This window comes from Hemitrygon akajei, chromosome 13 (assembly GCF_048418815.1).
Source record: "Hemitrygon akajei chromosome 13, sHemAka1.3, whole genome shotgun sequence".
Lineage (NCBI taxonomy): Eukaryota > Metazoa > Chordata > Chondrichthyes > Myliobatiformes > Dasyatidae > Hemitrygon > Hemitrygon akajei.
The window spans coordinates 105,390,777-105,413,865 of record NC_133136.1 but is presented as its reverse complement, the minus strand read 5'-3'; the positions used below and the strand labels follow the sequence as shown (position 1 = coordinate 105,413,865).

The 23,089-nt window shown below is 41.7% G+C and overlaps 1 protein-coding gene across 2 annotated transcripts in view; it reads left to right on the top strand.

Annotated features, from left to right (window-relative positions):
- antxr2a (ANTXR cell adhesion molecule 2a) overlaps positions 1 to 23,089 on the top strand; it is a 226,464-nt gene that overhangs the window by 27,377 nt on the left and 175,998 nt on the right. For both annotated transcript variants that reach the window (XM_073065216.1, XM_073065215.1), the window contains exon 4: positions 14,396 to 14,477. In XM_073065216.1, coding sequence (XP_072921317.1) covers positions 14,396 to 14,477 — 82 coding nt within the window. The remainder of the gene's footprint in view (positions 1 to 14,395; positions 14,478 to 23,089) is intronic.

Genomic DNA, 23,089 nt, shown 5'->3' with positions numbered 1-23,089 from the left:
CTTCTCGCTTGCGTGTCCAACAATAATCAGTCAGCATTGATTGATTCCATTTGCCCTGATGCTGTTTCTCCATGATCGCAATGTCCTGGTGAAACCTTTCACCACGCTCGTTACTGACAGTACCAAGATTTGCAGGGAAGAATTCTAAATGGAAATCCAGAGAATGAATCTTTAATGACATGTTGCACTTCATGGTTTCGTGTGCTTGAAACACGTTAACCAGCTGCACGTAGTCTGGTGCTCTGTAGTTGCCAAGAAAATTTTCAACAACACCCTTGAATGCCTTTCATGTGATTTTTCTCCATTTCCACTGGAACTGAAGGACTTGCCACTCTGTCTGAAAAAATATATACTGAATACAGGTTAAACGGCAGCAAGTTGAGCACTACGAAAAGTTCCTGGGAATGAACATCACCTATAGCCTGTTGTGTTCCAAACGTACGGGCACAATGGTCAAGAAAACTCACCGGTGCCTCTAATTCCTCAGGATGATAAAGAAATTTGGCATATCCCTTTGACCATCATGAATTTTTATCAATGCACCATAGCGAGCATCTTATCTGGATGCATTGCAGCTTGGTGTGACAAATGCTCTTTAAGAAATTTGCAGCATGTTTTGGACACTGCTCAGCACATCATGGAAACTAGGCTCCATTCCACAGCACAGTCTACACTTCTGTCTCGCTCAATAAAGAGAACATCAAAAAACAAAAATTAAAAGATTGAAGCAAATGAATTAAAATGGAAGGATCTATGTCAAGGAAGATGACGGAGAACATGAAGACATGTTAGATATTGGAATTACACATCTGCATGGAGTTATTGGATGTGGCAGTTTTCAGACAGTTGAACTCTGTGCCACCATACCGATCTGAAAAGAGACTTTAAAAAAAACAAACATACAAGATACTCGAGGAGTATAAGAAATGCAAGAGAACAGTTAAGAAGAAAATCCGGAGGGCAAAAAGAAGGCATAAGGTTGCTCTAGTAGAGTGGTCCCCAACCAGTGGGCTGCGGACCGGCACCGGGCCGCAAAGCATGTGCTACTGGGCCACGAGGAAACGATATGATTTGGCGATATGAAATGATATGAATCAGCTGCACCTTCCCTCATTCCTTGTCACGCTCACTGTTGAACTTGAACGCATGCGAGATCATCAGTTGCCTAAACGCAGTGATACCCTCGCGCCAGTGATCACTGGTTGGCCTCAGGTAACCGGCTGCCTCGCGCGGCTGGCAAGAAGTGCCGTTGCTACTGGCCTGGAGCGCAGACAGATGGGCGCCACCTCTAAACCTGTTTATCACACCGAATGTTCGTGGGGAACCCGGTGCTAAAATATTTGCAGACGACCTAATTAGGGCTCAGGGTTTCGTAAGTAGCAGAGCAGCTACCTCACTGTGATCTACTGAAAGTCATCCCTCTACCCAAACTTTTGTCGGCCGATAGATCCTACAAGGGGGGGCGGGCGCGCGTCCTGTCGCACTCCTCGCTCGGTCGGTCGCTCTCTCCAGACTGCGACCGCCGCGGCCCCAGCACGGGGACCTCCAGCCCTGACCTTGTCCTCTCACCCCGCCCACGACCAGCCGCACCTGGCCAAGGCGTCTGGCGGTGGGCAGGCTGGAGGCTGGAGTTCGAGCCCGGAGGCTGTCTAATGAGGCAATGAAGTCCTCAAAACTGCTTGGGTACCCTGAGTCCAAGCACCCTGCACTTAAAAACTAACCATTGAGTTTTTTGAGCGGAAAAAACGTGAGTAAGCGTGACAGAAGCAAGAGCTGAGAGTCACAAAAACTAAATTGCAGAATAGACTGGACATAAGGAACCCTCTTTGAGTATCGTTGTGTTCCAGCAGTGGTTGGCTGGTCTGCAAGAATATTGTCAATATTAAACCGGTCCGCGGTGCTAAAAAGGTTGGTGAATCCTGCTCTAGCAGACGAAGTGAAGGAGAATCCCAAGGGCTTCTGCAGATATGTTAAGAGCCAAAGGATTGTACGGGACAAAATTGGTCCTCTTGAAGATCAGAGTGATCATGGAGCTGAAAGAGACGGGGGAGATTTTAAATGGACAGACGCAGAGTCTGTAGAAGTGAGGCAAAACAGCAGTGAAGCCATGGACTCTGTGCAGTTTAGAGAAGAGGATGTGTTTGCTGTCTTGAGGCAAATTAGAATAGATAAATCCCTAGGGCAGGTTCCCTTGGACCTTGTGAGAGGCTAGAGCAGAAATTGCAGGAGCCCTCGCAGAGATAGCTGATGTCCCTTTGATTAAGAAAGAACCCTAGGAATAAGCCGGGGAAATTTTAGGCTGGTGAGCCTGATGTCAGCAGTGGCTAAGTTATCGGAAGGTATTTGAAGGGGATGGATACGTAAGTATTTGGATAGACAAGGACTGGTTAGGGATAGTCAGCATGTCTTTGTATGTGGTAGGTCATGCCTAACCAATCTTACTGAGTTTTTCAAGGAAATTACCAGAAAAGTTGATGAAGGCAAGGTAGTGGATGTCATCTACATGAAGGCAAGGCAGTTTGCAAGGTCCCACGTGGGAGGATGGTCAAGAAGTTTCAGTCACTCATCATTCATTCAGGATGAGCTAGTAGATTGGATTAGACATTGGCTTTGTGGGAGAAGCCAGAGAGTGGTAGTAGATGGTCGCCTCTCTGACTGGAGACCTTTGAGTACTGTTGTATCTCAAGGATCAGTGCTGGTTCTTTTCTTGTTTGTCATCTGTATCAACTATCTGGATGATAATGTGGTTAACTGGATCAGCAAATTTGCAGTTGACAAGAAGATTGGGGACATAGTAGACAGCGAGGAGGACTATGAAAGCTTGCAGCAGGATCTGGACCAGCTGGAAAACTGGCCTGAAAAATGGCAGATGGAATTTAATGGAAACAAGTGTGAGGTGTTACATATGGGGAGGAAAAGTCAAGGTAGGTCTTACTTGGTGAGTGGTAGGGCACTGAGGAGTGTGGTGGAACAGAAGGATCCGGGAATACAGATTCATAATTTCAAGTAGAGATGTCAAAGAGTTTTTGGCACATTGGCCTTCATAAATCAAAGTACCAAGTCCAGGAGATGGGATGTCATGTTGAAGTTGTGTAAGACATTGGTGAGACCTAATTTGGAATATTCTGTGCAGTATTGTGGCCACCTACCTGCAAGAAAGTTATCAATAAGATTAAAAGAGTGCAGAGAAAATTTCCAAGGTTGTTGCCAGAACTTGAGGACCTGAGTTATTGGAATAGTTTATGACTTTATTCTCTAGAGCACAGGAGAATGAGGGGAGATTTGATAGAGGTGTACAGAATTATGGGGGACGTAGATAGGGTAAATGCAAGCAGGCTTTTTCCACTGAGGTTGGGTGAGACTAGAACTGAAGGTCACAGGATAAAGGTGAAAGGTGAACTGTTTCAAATGAACATAGTGAGTGTGGAACAGTGCCCAGTCAATCGACTCAAAGCAATCTTGTGGCCACTCCTCTGCCTCTTGCGACCACCTCTTTGTTGTCCTAATCCCTGGAGCTTTGCTCTTTAGCCTCTGCCTGTATGATGGTAGGGGAAGGACAATCAAGTTATTTGATTGACCAAAATGCACTGTGGGCATAGACCGATAGGCATTCCGTCTTAGTGTAACAGTGGTCTCTTGTGTTGGGACCTCTGGTGCTACAGGTTATATGCTGATGGTAATTGGGCTAATGTGATGAGCTAATAGCATTTGCATCCAAGGTACTCAACAGTAGCATAAATAGAAGTACAAAAGCCCTATCAGCAGTTGTACTGTATGTGTATGGTAAATTATGCACCATGGAGAACATTCTGACAAGTTGCATCACCGTCTGGTGGGGGAAGGGGCTACTGCACAGGACCAAAAGAATCTGCAGAAGATTGTAAATCTAGTCAGCTCCATCTTGGGCACTAACACGCAAAGTATCCAGGACATCTTTAGGGAGCAGTGTCTCAGAAAGGAGCGTCCATTATGAAGGACCTCCAGCACCCAGGAGGGGTTACCATCACTGTTACCATCAGGTAGGAGGTACAGAAGCCTGAAGGCACACACTCAGCGATTCAGCAACAGCTTCTTCCCCTCTGCCATCCGATTCCTAAATGGACATTGAAGCTTTGGACACTACTTCACTTCTTTTATTATACAGTATTTCTGTTTTTTGTACATTTTAAAAAATCTATTCAATATACATAATTGATTTACTTGTTTATTTATTATTATTTTTATTTTATTTGTTTTTTCTCTGCTAGATTATGTATTGAACTGCTGCTTAAATTATGAAAAGTCAAAACCGAGTTAAAAACATTGAGACTGTATATTGTCAGGACCAGGATTGTGTTGGCAAATAAAACAAGTATATGTTCGACCCACATCAGAGCTGACAAAACTGAAAATATCCGCTGCAGTATTAGTGACATCAGCAGTATTGAGTATAATTTCTTTAGGAACCAGCATTGCTAAGATCATAAGTATTAAAGTAGAAGTGGAAAATGGGCCGAAGGGCACGATATCATTCAGATCTCTCTAGGACATCACCAAATCATTACAGGGAACGATGATTGCAGCCAAGTCAACTACCGTAGATTCCGGACTACAGAGCGCACCTGATTAAAAGCCGCTGGCTCTAATTTTAGAAATAAAATCAATTTTTTAATTGTAAAGGCCGCATCGGATTTTAGGCCGCACCGGATTTTCGGCCGCAGGTGTCCCACGTTGTAATATGAGATATTTACACAGAAAGATATTACACGTGAGGATTTTTTTAACTTTTAATTAAATCCATATGGTAACAAAAACAAATACATATTGCAAATGCTTTTTTTCGAACCGTGCCCGTACGCGGCTACTTTTAAATATACGTTGCGTATACTTCTTTACTGAACAACATTCCAATATCTCCTAACGACTGGTAAAAAAATATATATATTGCAGCCTACCAGGAAAAGTTATTGATCACCTTTAACTTAAAAGCAGCGTTTTCGCTCAGATCCAAAGCCGCTCGCGTAATGCGCTCCCTCCCTCCGTCCCGTTTCATCGCAAACTGGCATTTTCCCACAAGACACCGCGAAACCGGGTGTGACGTCATAGCATCCCGCGATGTAGTACAGAAAACAAATATAGTTTAAACTAAGTAGGCAGCACAATGCTTCGAGTGTTTTCCATGTTGATGAGGGTGAGTACAAATGACTGATTTACAATAATTTAATTGTGAAAGTGCGCTTGATTTATCGTACAATTTCATTGGACCTCTGTGAACTACTCATCAATTTTATTGGTCTACTGTTATGAGGCAAAATGTTTACGAGGCGGCATGAAAAAAATCATGCATTAGCCGCTTCGGATTATTGGCCGCAAAGTTCAAAGCTGTTCAAAATGTGGGAAAAAAGTAGCGGCTTAAAATCCGGAATCTACGGTAATTGGAGATGTAATATTCTATTGCATGTGATAGATCCGTCAAGTAACAATTAAAATGCTTTAAAACTGGGGGCAATTATAGCAAGACTGAGCAAGAATTATATTGTCGGACATATCAGCATATATGTACAATGTTGATATGTTCAAAGTAATGTGTCTTGGGAAATCAAATAAGATAGGATGAAGGGTCTCGGCCCCTTTCAGTTAGTCCTGGCGAAGGGTCTCGGCCGAAACAATGACAGTGCTTCTCCTATAGATGCTGCCTGGCCTGCTGTGTTCCACCAGCATTTTGTGTGTTGCTAAGATAGGACCTGTACAGATGAACAAAAAGACCTCGGGATTGAGTTGTTTATTTTTCCCTGATTGAAGGCAAATGGCATGCTTGCCTTCATACTGTAAGTCGGAGAATAGAGTGTATGTTAACTTTACAGAACACAGGTGTAAATGGTTCAATTTAATATCAGAGAAACCATACAGAATGCAACCTCAAATTCCTACTCCTCACATACATCCACGAAACAAGAAACCCCATAGAATGAACAATAGAGACTCCAAAGCCCCCTCTCCCTTCCCATCGAACACACAGCAGCCAGAGCATCGACTCTCCCCTTCTTGCCCCAGCAGAAGCACCATACCCCTCCACCATCCAAGCAATAGCAGGTCCATCAAAAACTACAGTCCGTAATCCAGCACGTCAGTCTCAGACGAGCTCTCTCTCTCTATTGATCTCCTACATCAATGTGTGGAGACCAGCAACTTGCTGTTCCAGTGTTACAATCTTATGTGTTGCTACTCCAAGTTGCCAGATGAGGGTGGGGGGGAGGTGGGCAGCTGGGAATGGGAGAGGGGGTGTGGGAGTGGGTGTGTGTGTGTGGGGGGGGGAGGAGAGGGAGAGGGAGAGAGAGAGAGAGAGAAAAAATGAATATGAATTAATCTTGCCTAGCTCCTCATCCGCCGTCAGTGATGTGATTGCAGTGGAGAGAAGTTAGAAAAGATGGTGCCTACCTTTGAGGATTTCAGTTACAGGTTGAGATAGAATAAGCTGCAGTACAGGAGGCTGATGGGTGACCTGATAGAAGATTTATTTACCTGCTCTCTGGAATAGTTCTTTACCATCTAATCAATCTATTGACACCATTGTATAGTTCAGAATTTTTTCTCTCAATATTAAACATTATTAATCATGATGTGATTGTAAACCTCTTAATTGTGGTTCCTGCATTTTAAGCTAAATAATTTTTAAACCACAAAGTGCAATGACCTTGTACAGAGTTCTGCAGTGTCCCAATGCATAGAGTGGTCCAATCATGAAAATTTTTGTTGACTGTTACCATTTGCATTTTTGCAGTCAATTTTAAATCCGATTTGATGGTTTCCTCTGACCTATAGACTTTTATTTTCATGATCATTATGGCAAATGCATTGTCTTTTTTAAAAAAAAACACACACCTGAATTTTGGTGTTTTCATCGAGGGCTGTGTTGGAACCTGATTGTACTACTGCACAAATGATGTATTAATTAACATATCTCGATACTTCTGCAGAAAATTCAGTTAAATTAGTCAGACATGAACCTACCTTAATAATTTCTACCCTAGAATAACTTGCATTTCTCATAAATGCTGATACATGTCACCCTTTAGAATTTATTTCCAGGAATTTGTCTATTACTAATGTCAGATTGACTGGTCTATGTTGCTCAGTCTGTTCCACATCTTTATATAAACAATGGGTCTATATTAGCAACTGTGCTTCCCTGCTTGAGTCATAACGTTAGACTCTTTGCTTCCATACTTCCCCATCTCCCTCTTCTTTTCCTGGCCAGATTATGTATGTATTTTAACTGCGATTGATAGTGCATTCACCTTTAAACATGCTTGACTGCTTCAGTTTTCCTCTTGCTCTGTTTATAATTTCTAAATGCTTAACACGATTCTTCCATAAATTCACTGTTTATGTTGCCTCTTCTAAATGAAGACAAATGCCAAGAATTTATTCAGAACTCAGTTTTGACTTTACTGTCTTCATACTTGCTCTCTAATTGTACTGACTCTTTATAATCCTCTTTTCCTTTACATATTTATAAAACATCTTAGGACTTTTCTTAATTTTAGCTATCAATATTTTTCCTAATTTCCTTTTTAATTATGTCCTAGCTCTTTTATACTTCTATATAATTCTAGGCTCCATCTTGTTGAGTTCTCCATCGTCGTATTGATCCAATTTCTTACATTATCCTGGCCTGTATGCTCCTCAATATACTTTTTTTTAATTGGTTTTTTTATGCATTTTCTACATCACTACAGATAAAAAAAACCCAAACCAAAATGAAGAAAATTAATACAGTGCAAAAATAAACATGCAATAATAGTATAATACAAAAAAGATCATTGAGAAAGCACCCAAATTGAAGTCATGTAAAGGCTCCTCAATATACTTGGGGTGGTGTTCTGGGATGTAATGGTGACACACAGTATATGTATTTGATAATAAATTTACTTTGAACTTTTGAACTTTGAAAGTAAAAGAAACCTTAGGAGAGAATGATTCTAATATGGTAGAATACACATTGCAGTTTGAGAGGAAGAAGCTAAAACCAGACATATCAGTATTACCATGGAGTAAAGGGAACTACAGAGGTATGAAGGAGGAGCTGGCCACAGTTGAGTGGAAGCAGACTAGTACTAGCAGGGATAATGGTAGAGCAGCAATGGCTGGAGTTGCTGTGAGCGATTTGGAAGGTAAATGATAGATAGGTTTGAAAGATGAGCAAGTATTCTAAAGGAAGGATGAGACAATTGTGGTATTACAGGAAAGACACTAGCATGGACAGAAGAGTGACTGACTGGGAAGAGGTAATGAGTGGGAATAAAGGGGACTTTTTCTGCTTGGCTGCTGGTTTCTAGTGGTGTTCCTCAGGGATCAGTTGTTGGGATCATTTACAGTATTTTCATGTTATATGTCAATGATTTGGATCACGGTATTGATGCCTCTTTGGCCAAGTTTGTGGTTGATATGAAGATAGATGAAGAAGCAGGTAGTGTTGAAGAAGCAGGGAGTCTGCAGTAGGACTTCGGCAGATTAAGAGAATCGACAAAGAAGTAGCTGATAGAATATATGCAGGGAAGTGTATGGTCATATACTTTGGTAAAAGGTATAAGGGCAGAGATTATTAAATGGGGAGAAAATTTAGCATTCAAAAGTGCAAAGGGACTTGGGAGACCTACTTCATATGTTAACTAACAACACACACAAAATGTTGGTGAAACACAGCAGACCAGGCAGCATCTATAGGGAGAAGCGCTGTGGAAGGGTCTCGGCCCAAAACATCGACAGTGCTTCTCCCTATAGATGCTGCCTGGCCTGCTGTGTTCCACCAGCATTTTGTGTGTGTTGTTATTTGAATTTCCAGCATCTGCAGATTTCCTCGTGTTTGCTCATAGGTTAACTTGCAAGTTGAGTTGGTGGTAAGGAAAGCAGATGGAATGTTAGTGTCCATTTCAAGAGGACTAGAATATAATAAGGATTATATTATAGTAAGGATGTAATGCTGAGGCTTTATAAGGCATTGGTCAGATCACACTTGGGGTACTTTGAGTAGTTTTGGGCCTTTTATCTCAGGAGATATCTGCAGGCATTGGTGACCATCCAGAGGAAGTTCACGAGAATGATCCCAGGAATGAAAAGGTTAAAATATGAGTGTTTGATGGATTTAGGCTTGTACTCACCGGAATTTAGAAAAGTGAGGGGGGATCTAATTGAAACCTATCAAATATTGAAAAGTCTAGATTGAGTGGACGGGGTGAGGATGTTTCATTTAGTGGGAAGGTTTTGGACCAGAGCGCACAGCCTCAGAATAGAAGGCAGTCTCTAGAATGGAAATGAAGAGGAATTTCTTTAGCCATAGGATGGTGAATCTGCAGAATTCATTCCTGCAGAGGCCAAGATATTGGGTATATTTAAAGCAGAGGTTGATGGGTTCCTGATTAATAAGGCCCTCAAAAGCTTTGGGGAAGAAGGCAGGAGAATGGGGGTGAGAGGAATAATACATCAGCCATGATAGAGTGGCAGAGCTGACTCAATGGGCTGAATGGCTTAAATTATGTTCCCATGTCTTATGGGCTTATATTGAAAGAGCTGCCACAGGAAGTAGTTGAGGCAGGGATACTTCGATAGGGATACAGGTCAAATGGGACTTGCTTAAATGGGAATCCTGGTTGGTGTGGAATGGTTGGGTTGACAAATATGTTTCAATGCTATATGACACAGTGAAGATACCACTTCAGGTGCTCTCTGAGTGCAGTTTGCACTTTGTCCCTGTGGCCAGGTGATTATCCCACAGGTGCTCTAGTTCTTCCCACGTCCCAAAGATGTGCAGGGTGATAGGTTCATTGCCCTTAGTGTGTTGGTGAACGTGTCAATATGAATGGGTGGAGAGCATATTGCAATGAAAATTAATGGGAAAATGTGCTTGCTTCTTGTGGTTGGCATAGACTTAATTGGCTGAAATTATATAAGGATATGTGGAAATATATATATATAGAGTTAAACTCTGGGAAAAATAGTGTAATGGTGGTGGGGTAGAGATACGTCTCTACCAAACGAGGTGTAAGGCACTGCTTCCTTCCATTAGCCTGCAGGGCACCCTTAGGCAAGGTGTAGTACCTGCTTAGACCCCCCAGTCAGGGTCATGTGAAGCCATGGGAGCAGATGGTGGATGGTCGTATGAGCTGCTGGTGCTTAGCATGCCCTGATGCCAGGCAGATAATTTCTGGAGAGTATTGTTAATGGCGGGGGTCATTTGTCATGTAAAATCATTGCCCAGAAGAAGGTAATACAGTCGGCCCTCCTTATCAACAGGGGATTGGTTCCGGGACCCCCCCCCCCGTGGATACCAAAAAAGTGTGGACGCTGAAGTCCCTTATATAAGATGGCATAGTATTTGCATATAACCTATGCACATCCTCCCGTCTACTTTAAATAATCTCTAGATTACTTATAATATCTAATACAATGTAAATAGTTGTTATACTGTATTAGTGGTCGTCAGCCTTTTTAAGCCGAAGATCCCCTGCCTCGGCCTTAGTGAAAGGCAAGATCGACCTATTAAATTGTTCAGACACACACATGCACACCGGGCAGAAGGGAATGGAAGTGGAACCCTGCAGCCCCGAAAGCAGGCTCTCTTTGCAGGCGGCTTTCCGTAGCAGGAGTGTTGCTATGTTACCATTATCTTAATTGATACTACCTATTTTTGTAATGCTCACATTACAACACCTTTAATTCTATGTTTCATTACGTAATTTTATTTCAGCACGAAAAATAAATGAATATGAATTAACTGTGATGACTGGGGCTGAATACTTTCTGCTAGTTCCCTGAAAGTTGGCTCATAACTATAGACAGCTAGTCTGAGACCGTCTGTGAGGTGTCTATGAGTAAGACAGTTCCTGTACTTAGATTTAATAATTTTCATCTGTTGCAGCACAGCGCCCTCGCAAACCTCCTGACAGACTGAATATTTGAATGGACAGTTTCCTTTGTTAGAGTGAATGTTGAACCTGCCCTGTTTTTCAGGTGTTTCGTATTGGTAAACTGTTACTGAGACACTAGTATAAGTTTCAGAGGTACGCAAGCTAATGACACCACTGTTTTTGTTTCCCAGTTCTTTTACATTTGGGGAATGCTGGAATTTAAAGGGGGAGAAGTGTTGTAATGTGAGCATTATAAAGATAGGTTGATGCCGATGAGGATACTGGTGAAGTAGTGGTGCTCCCTCTGCGGAGAGCTGTTTGTGGGGAGGGGTTGCGGGGTTTTGCTTCCAGTCTTTTCTGCCCGGTGCGCACTTTTCATTTTCTTTCGGGATCTATTGGGAAAGTCTCAAAGACCTACTATTCCACTATTGTATTGTTTAGGGAATAATGACAAGAAAAAAAAGTCTGTTCATGTTCAGTACAGACCCAACCATCATAGCTCTTCTGGGAACGCTGATGCCACCTCCGATGATCTTTAAGTTCTTGAGGCTGTAGCGCTTTACATAGCTAGCCAGCCATCCCTTACTAGATGTAAACTTATTCCTCTTGCTCACAACACAAGTAGTGAACGATTGAGATGCGAGGCGAATGATGCTTGACTTCACAATCCGCAGTTAGTTGAATCCGCGCATGTGGAACCCGTGATTAAGGAGGGCCGACTGTAGTAGGAAAATTTGCCAAGAAGAGTCATGGTCATGAGATGATGATCACCTACTTCATACAACACGGCACATAATGATATTAATAACGAATGGTGGGAAGAGATGTTGAAGAATGGAACACAGCCTTCTCTGGCAGTGTGCACCAAAACCAGATGTACTTTTGAGGTATTCTTATCCAGAATAATCTACCTTCATATCAACATCTATTTATCTGTACTAGCAAGAACTTTGCATTTCCCGTATCTGGAAATCCCTGTGATCTTTCACACACAGATTGCATTGGACTGAACCCAGGCCCAAGTCACTAGACCTGTGAGACAATGCCTCTAATAGCTGCTCTTCTGTATCCCTGTTTTCTTTCAAATGAAATATTTCAAACTACCATGCTACCATTTTACAAGGGGTGATTGATAAGTTTGTGGCCTAAGGTAGAAGGAGTTAATTTTAGAAAACCTAGCACATTTATTTTTCAAGATAGTCCCCTCCTACATTTACACACTTAGTCCAGCAGTTGTGGAGCATATGGATCTTGGACCCCCCAGAAAGTGTCCACAGTAGGGGTGATTGATAAGTTCATGGCCTAAGGTGGAAGGAGATGAGTTATACAGCTCTCGTTACATGCACATGCAGTTCATCTCTTTGAGTGATTATGCAGAAAGTTTGATGTTAATAACTCATCAGGTGTGATTGATAAGTTTGTGCCCTAAGATAGAAGGAGATGAGTTATTAACTTCAAACTTTCTGCATAATCACTCAAAGAGTTGAACTGCATGTGCATGTAACGAGAGCTGTATAACTCATCTCCTTCTACCTTAGGCCACAAACTTATCAATCACCCCTCGTATATTGTTATATATCTTCAAAAAAGAGAATGTAAAGAATTAGTAACTTGCAACAATACATTTTCATTTTCTCCCCCTTCAATCGGGGCAACACAATGATAAAGATGCTTTCTGATAGTTCCAGTGGCCTGAGTTTACCATGATGCCTGGTGCAGTGTTTGTAGGGTTTGCATATGAAGTCCAGACTTTCTCTGGACTTCAGGAAGGGTAAGATGAGGGAAAACACACCAATCCTCATAGAGGGATCAGAAATGGAGAGAGTAAGCAAGTTCAAGTTTCTGGGTGTCAATATCTCTGAGGATCTATTTTGGTCCCAACATATTGATGCAGCTACAAAGAAGGCACGGCAACAGATATATTTCATTTGGAGTTTGAGGAGATTTGGAACATCACCAAAAACACTTACATATTTCTGCAGATGTACTGTGGAGAGCATTTTAATTGGCTGCATCAGTGTCTGGTACGCATCACCTACTGCATAGGATCAAAGTAAGCTGCAGACAGTTGCAAAATTAGTCATCTCTGTCATGGGCACTAGCCTCCATAGAATCCAGGACATCTTCAGGAGCAATATTTAAATAAGGTGGTGTCAACCTTTAAGGACCTCCATCACCAAAAGACATGCCCTTTTCTCATTGCTACCATGAAGAAGGAGGTACAGAAGCCTGAAGGCACACACTCAGTAATTCAGGAACAGCTTCTTCCCCTCTGCCATCCAATTCCTAAATGGACATTGAACCCATGAACACTACCTCACTACATTTTTATTTCTATTTTTGCATTAATTATTTAATTTAACTATTTAAAATACATATTTACAGAAATTCACAGTTCCTTTTCTATTATTATGTATTGCATTGCATAGTTAACAAATTTTATGACATCTGTCTGGATTGGGGAGCGTGCCTTATGAGAATAGGTTGAGTGAACTCGGCCTTTTCTCCTTGGAGCGAGGGAGGATGAGAAGTGACCTGATGGAGGTGTACAAGATATTGAGATGCATTGAACAAATGGATAGTCAGAGGTTTTTCCCCAGGGCTGAAATGGCTAGCAGGAGAGGGCATAATTTTAAGGTGCTTGGAAATAGGCACAGAGGAGATGTCAGGGGTACGCCTTTGTACGCAGAGTGGTAAGTGTGTGGAATGGGCTGCCAGTGATGGTGGTGGAGGCGGATACGATAGGGTCTTTTAAGAGATTCCTGGATGGATACATGGAGCTTAGTAAAATAGAGGGCTATGGGTAAAGCCTAGGTAGTTCAAAGTTAGGGACATGTTCGGCACAGCTTTGTGAGCCAAAGGGCCTGTATTGTGCTGTAGGTTTTCTATGTTTCTATATTAAACCTGATTCTGATTTACTCTGTGATTGTGTAGGCTCTCTCAGGGCCACCTGATTTCCTCTCACATCCCAAAATTATGTGGGTTTGTTAGGTTCATAGACTTCTGCAAGTTACCCCAAGTGTGTTTATGAATGGTGGAGCTTTACTGGAGTGGGGGAAGTAGTTGGGAATATCAGGGTTCAGGTAGAATTGGTATGAATAGGTGGTTGATACCCAACATGGACTTACTGGGGTAAAAGACTTGCTTCCTTGCTGTTTCTTCCTATGACTTTAAATTTAGTTGATTTTCCCACGAATGAAGCATAATATTGGTCATTGTTTGTTGTTTTTTACACATTATTCAGAAAATTACCTTTGACTGGTAACTAACAGGATTACTCCAGGGAACTATTTGGATTTGTGAAAAGTAATTAATTTCAAATACCGCTGATCTGGCTTGCCAAGAGAAAACATTAATCCAGTATTTTTGGATCATGTATGATTCTGTGTTCCAGAAATTAAAAGCTCTGTAGGATTTCTGTGTTCTTCCCAAAATAGACCGAGACTTTGGGAATTTTCTCAAAAACCGGTTATTAGCATATACATTCACTGTGTTTTTTCTCCCCCTAGGAATCAGATCAAAAAGGGTCTTAATGATCTCAAGCAAGTAACTCCTGTGGGGGATACCTACATGCATTTGGGGATTAAAATGGTAAGTTGTAGTTTTCAGTTACTTGGTAGACCTGTGGAATTGTAAAAACATGTTTGCATGGCAAGTACATTGAATGTTCTATTCCAAGCAAATGTAATGATGGTAGCTTAATGGTGAGCTTGGATATTGCCATTGCATAATATATAGTCCTTAATTTTGAAATTCTGTATAAATTACTTGATGAAAATGAAATATCTATTGAAATTCATCTGAAGGCCATTCTAAAATTTGCTTCATTTTTATTGTGGGAATTAATTCTATATCTTGGTAGTTGGAATCTAGCTCTGTGTACATGCAGTTCCAGTATTTTGCTGTGTGTTAATATAATAATTTAAAAAATGTGACTTGTATTTACTCACCATCAGGATCAGATGTACAACTGACCTTGAGTTTGCTTCTCACCTGCCCCTGGATTACACTGTTTCTGCTCCAGCACCAGCATTGCGGGAAGCGAGGGATGAGGTTGGGGCCCTTGCTACTGATGTGAATTGAGGAAAGGGCTGGGGACTTAATTGGCACTGGTCTGATGCATGGAAAAGAATTAAACTCGCACTGGTGTATAGTGGATGAAAAGATTGGGACTTCTCCAGCGTGGATGTGGTGAGGAGGGGAGGGAAGCAGGTAGAGGGCTGATATTGATGTTGGAGGTGGGAGTGGAGGTCCAGGAGATTGGCTGGGGATGAAAGTCGTGGATTAAGATTGGTACATGCTTGTGGGAGTATGTGTTCTGTGGGAAGGAGGGCAAGTTTTCAGTCTCTCTGTTCCGCACTGCACTGCTAAACTCACTCATTCTGAGTCTCCACAGCAGGCATTGCAGGACAGTCTGATCCAATTTTCTCTTGAAAAAAATTATTGCATGCAGAACGACATAAGTTATGCGTCCCTGACACAAATACTATGTTGTGGTCACAATGATGACTCGTGGCAGGGAGAGCTCCCTTGATTATTCCAAACAAAACATTGTGAATGGGCATGGTCTTTAATATGTATTACTCATTTGGCTCATCTCCCCTTTGCTCTGCTGAAGCTTTCAGCTGAGTTGCAGAATATTTTCATGTGATTTGCTAATATGAAAGCTTACTGATTATGAGATTTTTATATGCAGATTTGTGAGCTGAGAGGGTAAACCAATTGATGGACCCATTTAATGTTTACATAAATAATTTATAGTATGTTGATATATTTTCATCACTTCACATAAATAAAGATAGTATGTCATGTAGAAATGCAAACACAAAGCTACATTTGGCTTGTTCAGTTTGGCTGCTGTTCTGATTCACCCTTACTCCTTGCACGGGTACGTGGCTCCTGCTTTCCTGTTATGTCAGCTGTATGTTACATGTGAAGGCCTAGACAGTGGCTAGGCTGCAGACAGGGTGCATACAGGGTCTTACCCCAAGGATGCTCTCCCAGAGTATGAGACGGAGGCAAGATTGTGGCTGGGCTTGGTTTCCTATGAATGTATGAGGCTTTGTGAAAGTTTTTAAATGTCCTCAATATTGAGCTAAAGCAAAATAAGGAAACAGTATATTGTTAAATCATGTCCTTGGCTGCTATGCTCTTGCTGATCATTTTGCAGTTTTGTAGCTCATCCGAGGACTCTTGCATCCAGCATATTATCATCAGTTTCTATTGCCATATTCCTGCTGATTCCTCCTTGACTTTGAACTAATATTCAGCACCACGGCCATGTAGTCAACTATTGCAGTGTAATAATACTCAAAGCAAGCTCAGCAACCAGGTTTTTGGGTAGATGGGACATATCAAAGCCACAGATCTGCCTACCTCGCCTTTCTTGCTATTTGTCAGTTGACTCTTAATATTGCAGGATTTAGTGGTTCTCTCCACTGTATTGTCCCGGTACCGAAGAAACCACAACCAAAGGAGTTGAATGACTTCAGACCTGTTGCCTTGACGTCACACGTGATGAAGACCATGGAGCGGCTGATAATACAGAATCTGAGGCCACAAACCAGGCACGCCCAGGATCCTCTTCAGTTTGCGTATAAGGAGAAGGTGGGAGTGGAGGATGCTATCACGTATTTGCTGCACAAATCACTCTCTCACCTAGATGGGGTCAGTTGTGCTGTGAGGATTACATTCCTTGACTTCTCTAGTGCCTTTAACACCATCCAGCCCAAGATCTTAAGGCACAAACTAACGGAGATGGGAGTAGACTCTCACATGGTGGATTGGATAGTGGACTACTTGACAGATAGACCTCAGTATGTTCGGTTGGGAGACTGTAGGTCTGACACGGTGGTCAGCAGCACAGGAGCACCGCAGGGAACCGTACTCTCTCCGGTCCTGTTCACCCTGTACACATCAGACTTCCAATATAACTCGGAGTCCTGCCATGTGCAGAAGTTTGCTGATGACACGGCCATAGTGGGGTGTGTCAGGAATGGACAGGAGGGGGAGTATAGGAAACTGATACAGGACTTTGTGATATGGTGCAACTCAAACTACCTGCGTCTCAATATCACCAAGACCAAGGAGATGGTGGTGGACTTTAGGAGATCTAGGCCTCATATGGAGCCAGTGATCATTAATGGAGAATGTGTGGAGCAGGTTAAGACCTACAAGTATCTGGGAGTACAGTTAGACGAGAAGCTAGACTGGACTGCCAACACAGATGCCTTGTGCAGGAAGGCACAGAGTCGACTGTACTTCCTCAATGTCTGTAGTGAGATGCTGAAGATGTTCTATAGGTCAGTTGTGGAGAGCGCCCTCTTCTTTGTGGTGGCGTGTTGGGGAGGAAGCATTAAGAAGAGGGACGCCTCACGTCTTAATAAGCTGGTAAGGAAGGCGGGCTCTGTCGTGGGCAAAGTACTGGAGAGTTTAACATCGGTAGCTGAGCGAAGGGCGCTGAGTAGGCTACGGTCAATTATGGATAACTCTGAACATCCTCTACATAGCACCATCCAGAGACAGAGAAGCAGTTTCAGCGACAGGTTACTATCGATGCAATGCTCCTCAGACAGGATGAAGAGGTCAATACTCCCCAATGCCATTAGGCTTTACAATTCTACCGCCAGGACTTAAGAACTTTTTAAAAGCTATTATTAATGCTTTTTGAGATAGTGATTTAGATGCATATCATATTTTTTACTGAGTTAAGTATTGTATGTAAGTAGTTTTGCTACAACAAGTGTATGGGACATTGGAAAAAAAGTTGAATTTCCCCATGGGGATGAATAAAGTATCTATCTGTCTATCTATCTATCTATCTATCTATCTATCTATCAATGACATCACAACTTGAAACTTTCTATTCTCAGCCCATTCTCACCACGTTCATGCCACTTCAAGGTGTTTTGCATGGTAGTGATATGGCCACCTTCCTTTCCCTCATCTGTGGTGCTGGAATTCCCTACAACTTTTTTCCAGAGAGACTGGAAGATAGATCAAGGGAGCAGACATAACATTCCCCATTTTGTCTTCCCATACTACCAGGTTGTAAGTGCTTCTCTGAAGAACTCGTGTTTGGGAAAAAGTTCTGTTCACACGTCCTAAGCTCCATGTCTTAGAGTTTATGGACTCCAGGGGATAACATGGTGAGGGTCAAGGCACAGTACAAAACTTGGTTGTTTTGTTTGAGAGAATTCAGCAGTACCCCTCTTGACTTGTGCTACTTACTGTATTTGCAGTCTTTCCTCTGGTGTTGTGCCTTGGTGAATCACACTGAATAAGTGTGAAATCAGTATGCTTCAGAGGCCAGGGCTGAAGGGGATGATGATTGAATGTTGCAGATCAAGTCAAAGCCTTGATTGGGATCATACTTGAGGTATTGTTAGGCTTTGGTTATAGCAGATGCAGGCAAGCAAGGAGTTTGGCATTTGGGTCCAGAGATGGGGTGTAATTGTAAAATTAGAGAGGGTATAGTTAGTTGTAAAGATGAGAGTGGGGTGATTAGAGATGCATGGGCCTGAGACACAGAATTAGAAGTCATTTGGAGAATTGTGCTGTCAGAACAAGAATTGTGGGGACAACTGGGCAAGTATGCTCTGTGGTGAAGATTGGTACCATATTTGATAGCAAGAGACTCAAAGGAGAGAAGGACGTAAAGAAAGCATTTTTGGTGAGAGTCCTAGCTCAGTCTGCGACTAGGTTCTGGAACAGCACAAGTAAAATAGGGTTGATCTGAGACAGGCACATTTTAGAGCAGTATAATTTCATTTTTGGGCAGCGATCTAAAGGAATGCTGAACAGATGATGGCATTATTCCAGCTGTATCTAGCATGAAAATCATGATTTACAGCTGGAAGTGCCTGGTTGAATTTATAGAAAGGCACCATTTGACCTGAAAAACATTATTATTGATTACGAATTCATAAATAACATTTACTCAGTGGCCACTTTTTTAGGTACATTAGGTACTATTGAGTGTATATTGTGACATCATAAAAGTGGTGTTATGGATTGAAAATTTTAGACTACACAATCCCAACTCCAATCTTATTTACTGAGCTTTAAAATAATAAAAAAAAGGATGGCAACAGAAATTGTGCAAGATAAAGAAAGTGGACAAGTTGTTCAGTTTTAAAAGATTTGGAAATCCCACAATGTGGACTTGTGAAATGATGTAATGGCGGAATTAAATGAGAATGTGACTTAATTTTACTGGTGATTATGCAACATGAATACTCATTATGAGCAAACTACAGATGTCTACCTCTTGTTCTTGCATACTGTTTCAAGTTTGGAATGCAATGGATTGGAAGGGAAATACCCCACAGCAATGTCCAATTAGGGTCATTAGCTTCTGTTGAACAAAACTGCTCAGTAGGTTCAATATCATGATTTTTTAAAAAAATAATTTTAACACTGAGTCACAATAATGTTGAAAAAAGAAGCTAATATTCACCAATATAAATACAGACAGAAAGACCATTAAGGCTCCAAGGGAGTGTGCAATTTATTGATTATTGTGGAATTCCGATCAACACTATTTTGTGGAACCAAGCAGAAAACCACTCTTTATTAACTATTTAATATATTAATGTAAATTAAGGAAGGCTTAAGTATTTTAAGACTGTTTTAATTATGAAGTTTGTTTCCCGATTGCTTCATTATAAATAGTTAAGATTGCTTATTGACAGTTATCTGGAAAATGGTCAATTGGACAAAGTAGTGGATGTTCAATATCTGAGATACTATGTCCCAGTGAGAAGGCTTCTCAGAATTCAGGCATGTGGAGTTTTCTTTTGTTAGTGCAATACACTTGAGAACTCCACCCCCCCCCCCCCCCACCAGAGTGGAATGTCATAGAACAATTTCTGAATCAAATTATCACTCCCTAATAATCTGACCAAGAACTTTGGGTTGAGAATAGTCTTAGTGAATCTGGTAATGTCTGTCTCTGATGCATGTTAAATAGCATCTGCTGAGCAGGAGAGTTAATAGGGCTGTGGGTACACGTTGTCTGTGGAGTGCTTGCTGATCACTCCTGGGGTAACAAGCTTACTGCTTTGGGTAAGTTTTGTGAACATTCAGCCCACCATATTGTACTACACCACTGACCTTCCGATCTCATTCATTGTCTGGCTCAGTTGTCAAACCCTACTCCCCTCTTCCCCCCCCCCCCCCCCACTCCCCCCAGCACTCCAACGTAATAACTTTTGGGTCCTCTGCGAACATTGCTGCATCTGCACCAGGAACAGTAAGGTGCTCAATCCTGGCCAACTATGAATACCTTCCAAACTCCCACGCGCACCTTACTTCTGGATTAACCTGAGCACCCGGACCACAGTGAAGTGGTGATCTCCCGTCAGCCCAGTCCTCTTCCTATTGCAAGACTCGAGTGAATACCTGATCACATTATATCTGCTCTAATCCCCTACTCAGCTTATTTTCCTATGTCTGAGCCTTAAGTGGAGAGTGTAACAGCCTTCAATGGCGCCAGCAGCCTTCAGCCCTGTTACAATTAAAGTTTGCATAAGACCATAAGATTTCGGAGCAGATTTAGGCCATTTGGCCCATTGAGACTGCTCCACCATTTCATTATGGCTGTTCCAATTTTCCTCTCAGCCCCAATCTCCTGCCTTCTTCCCATTTCCCTTCATGTCCTAACCAGTCAAGAATCTATCAGTCTCTGCCTTAAATATGCACAAAGACTTGGCCTCCACAGCTGCCTGTGGCAAAGAATTCCACAGATTCACTATTCTCTGGCTAAAGAAACTTCCCCTCATCTCTGTTCTAAAAAGCCACCCCTCTAATCTGAGGCTGTGTCCCCTGGTCTTAGATTCCCCACCATAGGAATCATACTTTACACATTCATTCCAGCAAGGCCTTTCACCATTCGATAGATTTCAATGAGGTCACCCCTCATTCTTCTGAATTTAATGAATGTAGGCCCAGAGCCATCAAATGCTCTTCATATGACAAGCCATTTAATCCTGGGATCATTTTTGTTAACCTCCCTTGAACCCTCTCCAGTTTCAGCACATCCTTTCTAAGATAAGAGGCACAAAACTGCTCACAATACTCACCAGTGTTGTAAGACCCTATGAGCCCTGATGAAGGGTCTCAGCCTGAAATGTCGACTGTTTACTCATTTCCGTAGATGCTACCTGGCCTGCTGAGTTCCTCCAGCATTTTGTGTGTGTTGTTTAGAACTCAATAAACTCACTTTGGTTAATTTAGTAAAAATATACTGGAGTCAGCAATGTTTATGGTATTCCTGAGAACACAATGACTCAATGACTATCACCCAGTGACACACGTCTTCTGTGATGAATGAAGAAGGTGACTCATGGCCAGAATCAACAAGGATCTGGACGCACTGCAATTTGCCCAATGCCGCAGTAGGTGGATGCAATCTAACTGGCTCCCCACTCAGTTTTGGCCACCTTTATTGTGTATTTAGTATTCAGTAATATTTGAGAAACATTGTAAATACTTTGTTTGATTAAGCATTCTTTGTTGTTTACACAATGCATTGCGGGTTAAATGTAAAAGTGCGTGAATGGGATACGTCAACATGCCAGCACATCAAACATGCACATCTCACTAAAAGTAAAAATGTAACTAACATACACAAGTTATCTTGGCTCTGTGCTTTTATTTTAATTAGTTTAATAGTTTAGAATTTCTAATCTTAACAGTAGTGATGAGGTATTCTTAAAACAAATGCAACATATGTGGCTGAATTGAAGTACCGTAGATTTCGCACTACAGAGCGCACTTGATTAAAAGCCGCTGGCTCTAATTTTAGAAATAAAATCAATTTTGTACTTGTACAGGCCGCACTGGATTTTAGGACGCACCGGATTTTCGGCCGCAGGTGTCCCACGTTGTAATATGAGATATTTACACAGAAAGATATTACACGTGAGGATTTTTTAACTTTTAATTAAATCCATATGGTAACATAAACAAATACATATTGCAAATGCTTTTTTTCGAACCGTGCCTGTAACGCGGCTACTTTTAAATATACGTTGCGTATACTTCTTTACTGAACAACATTCCAATATCTCCTAACGACTGGTAAAAAATATATATACTGCAGCCTACCAGGAAAAGTTATTGATCACCTTTAACTTAAAAGCAGCGTTTCGCTCAGATCTAATGCCGCTCCGCCGCTCCCCCCCGCCGTCCCGTTTATCGCAAACGGCATTTTTCCCACAAGACGCGGCGAAACCGGGTGTGACGTCATAGCATCCCGCGATGTAGTACAGAAAACAAATATAGTTAAAACACTTCTAACTTTAACTAGAAAATGAATTACTAAGCGAAAATATTATAAACTAAATAACTGCCATAAAGGCAGCACAATGCTTTTCTTCGAGTGTTTTCTATGTTGATGAGGGTGAGTACAAATGACTGATTTACAATAATTTAATTGTGGAAGTGCGCTTGATTTATCGTACAATTTCATTGGACCTCTGTGAACTACTCATCAATTTTATTGGTCTACTGTTACGAGGCAAAATGTTTTTGGCGGCATGAAAAAAAATCATGCATTAGCCACACCGTAGTAAAGGTCGCAGTGTTCAAAGCTGTTCAAAATGTGGGAAAAAAGTAGTGGCTTATAATCCGACATCTACGGTAGTTGTCTGAGCATTGTCAGTTTAGTGATGGGCCTTATGTTGCACTGAGGGATTGTTTGGTTTGTGGAATCTTACAAGAAAACATTCAAAAATGGCTCCTAACTGAAGTACTACTTACATTTAAAAGAACAGTTGAAATAACTGTATCAACAGAAACAGCAGATAGAGATGCAATTGAGTTGCAATCAGGAATGTAAGTGAACGTGTTCTAAATTGCAGTGACTCAACAGAAAACTACCTGATTAAACAAATTGTGTTATTTTTGTGGCAGGGGCTCACATAAACCAGACCAGTGCAGGTATAAAGTCAGTATAAATGCAATGAAGTGGGATGCACACAAAGAGCATGTCAGGCAGATGACTGCACAGGGAAGAGGAAAAGCTGAGAAGTCAGGCTGCAGTTTCAAAAAGAGCTCTAATCTGCATGCTGTTGCTGAAAAATTTGATAATGATGAGACTTGGTAGCTTTGAAATTTACGATGTGAGAATAATAATATCCAACTAAGAATATACCCTGGAGAAAAGATAACTCCTGTGGGAATGACATTTGTAACGATGA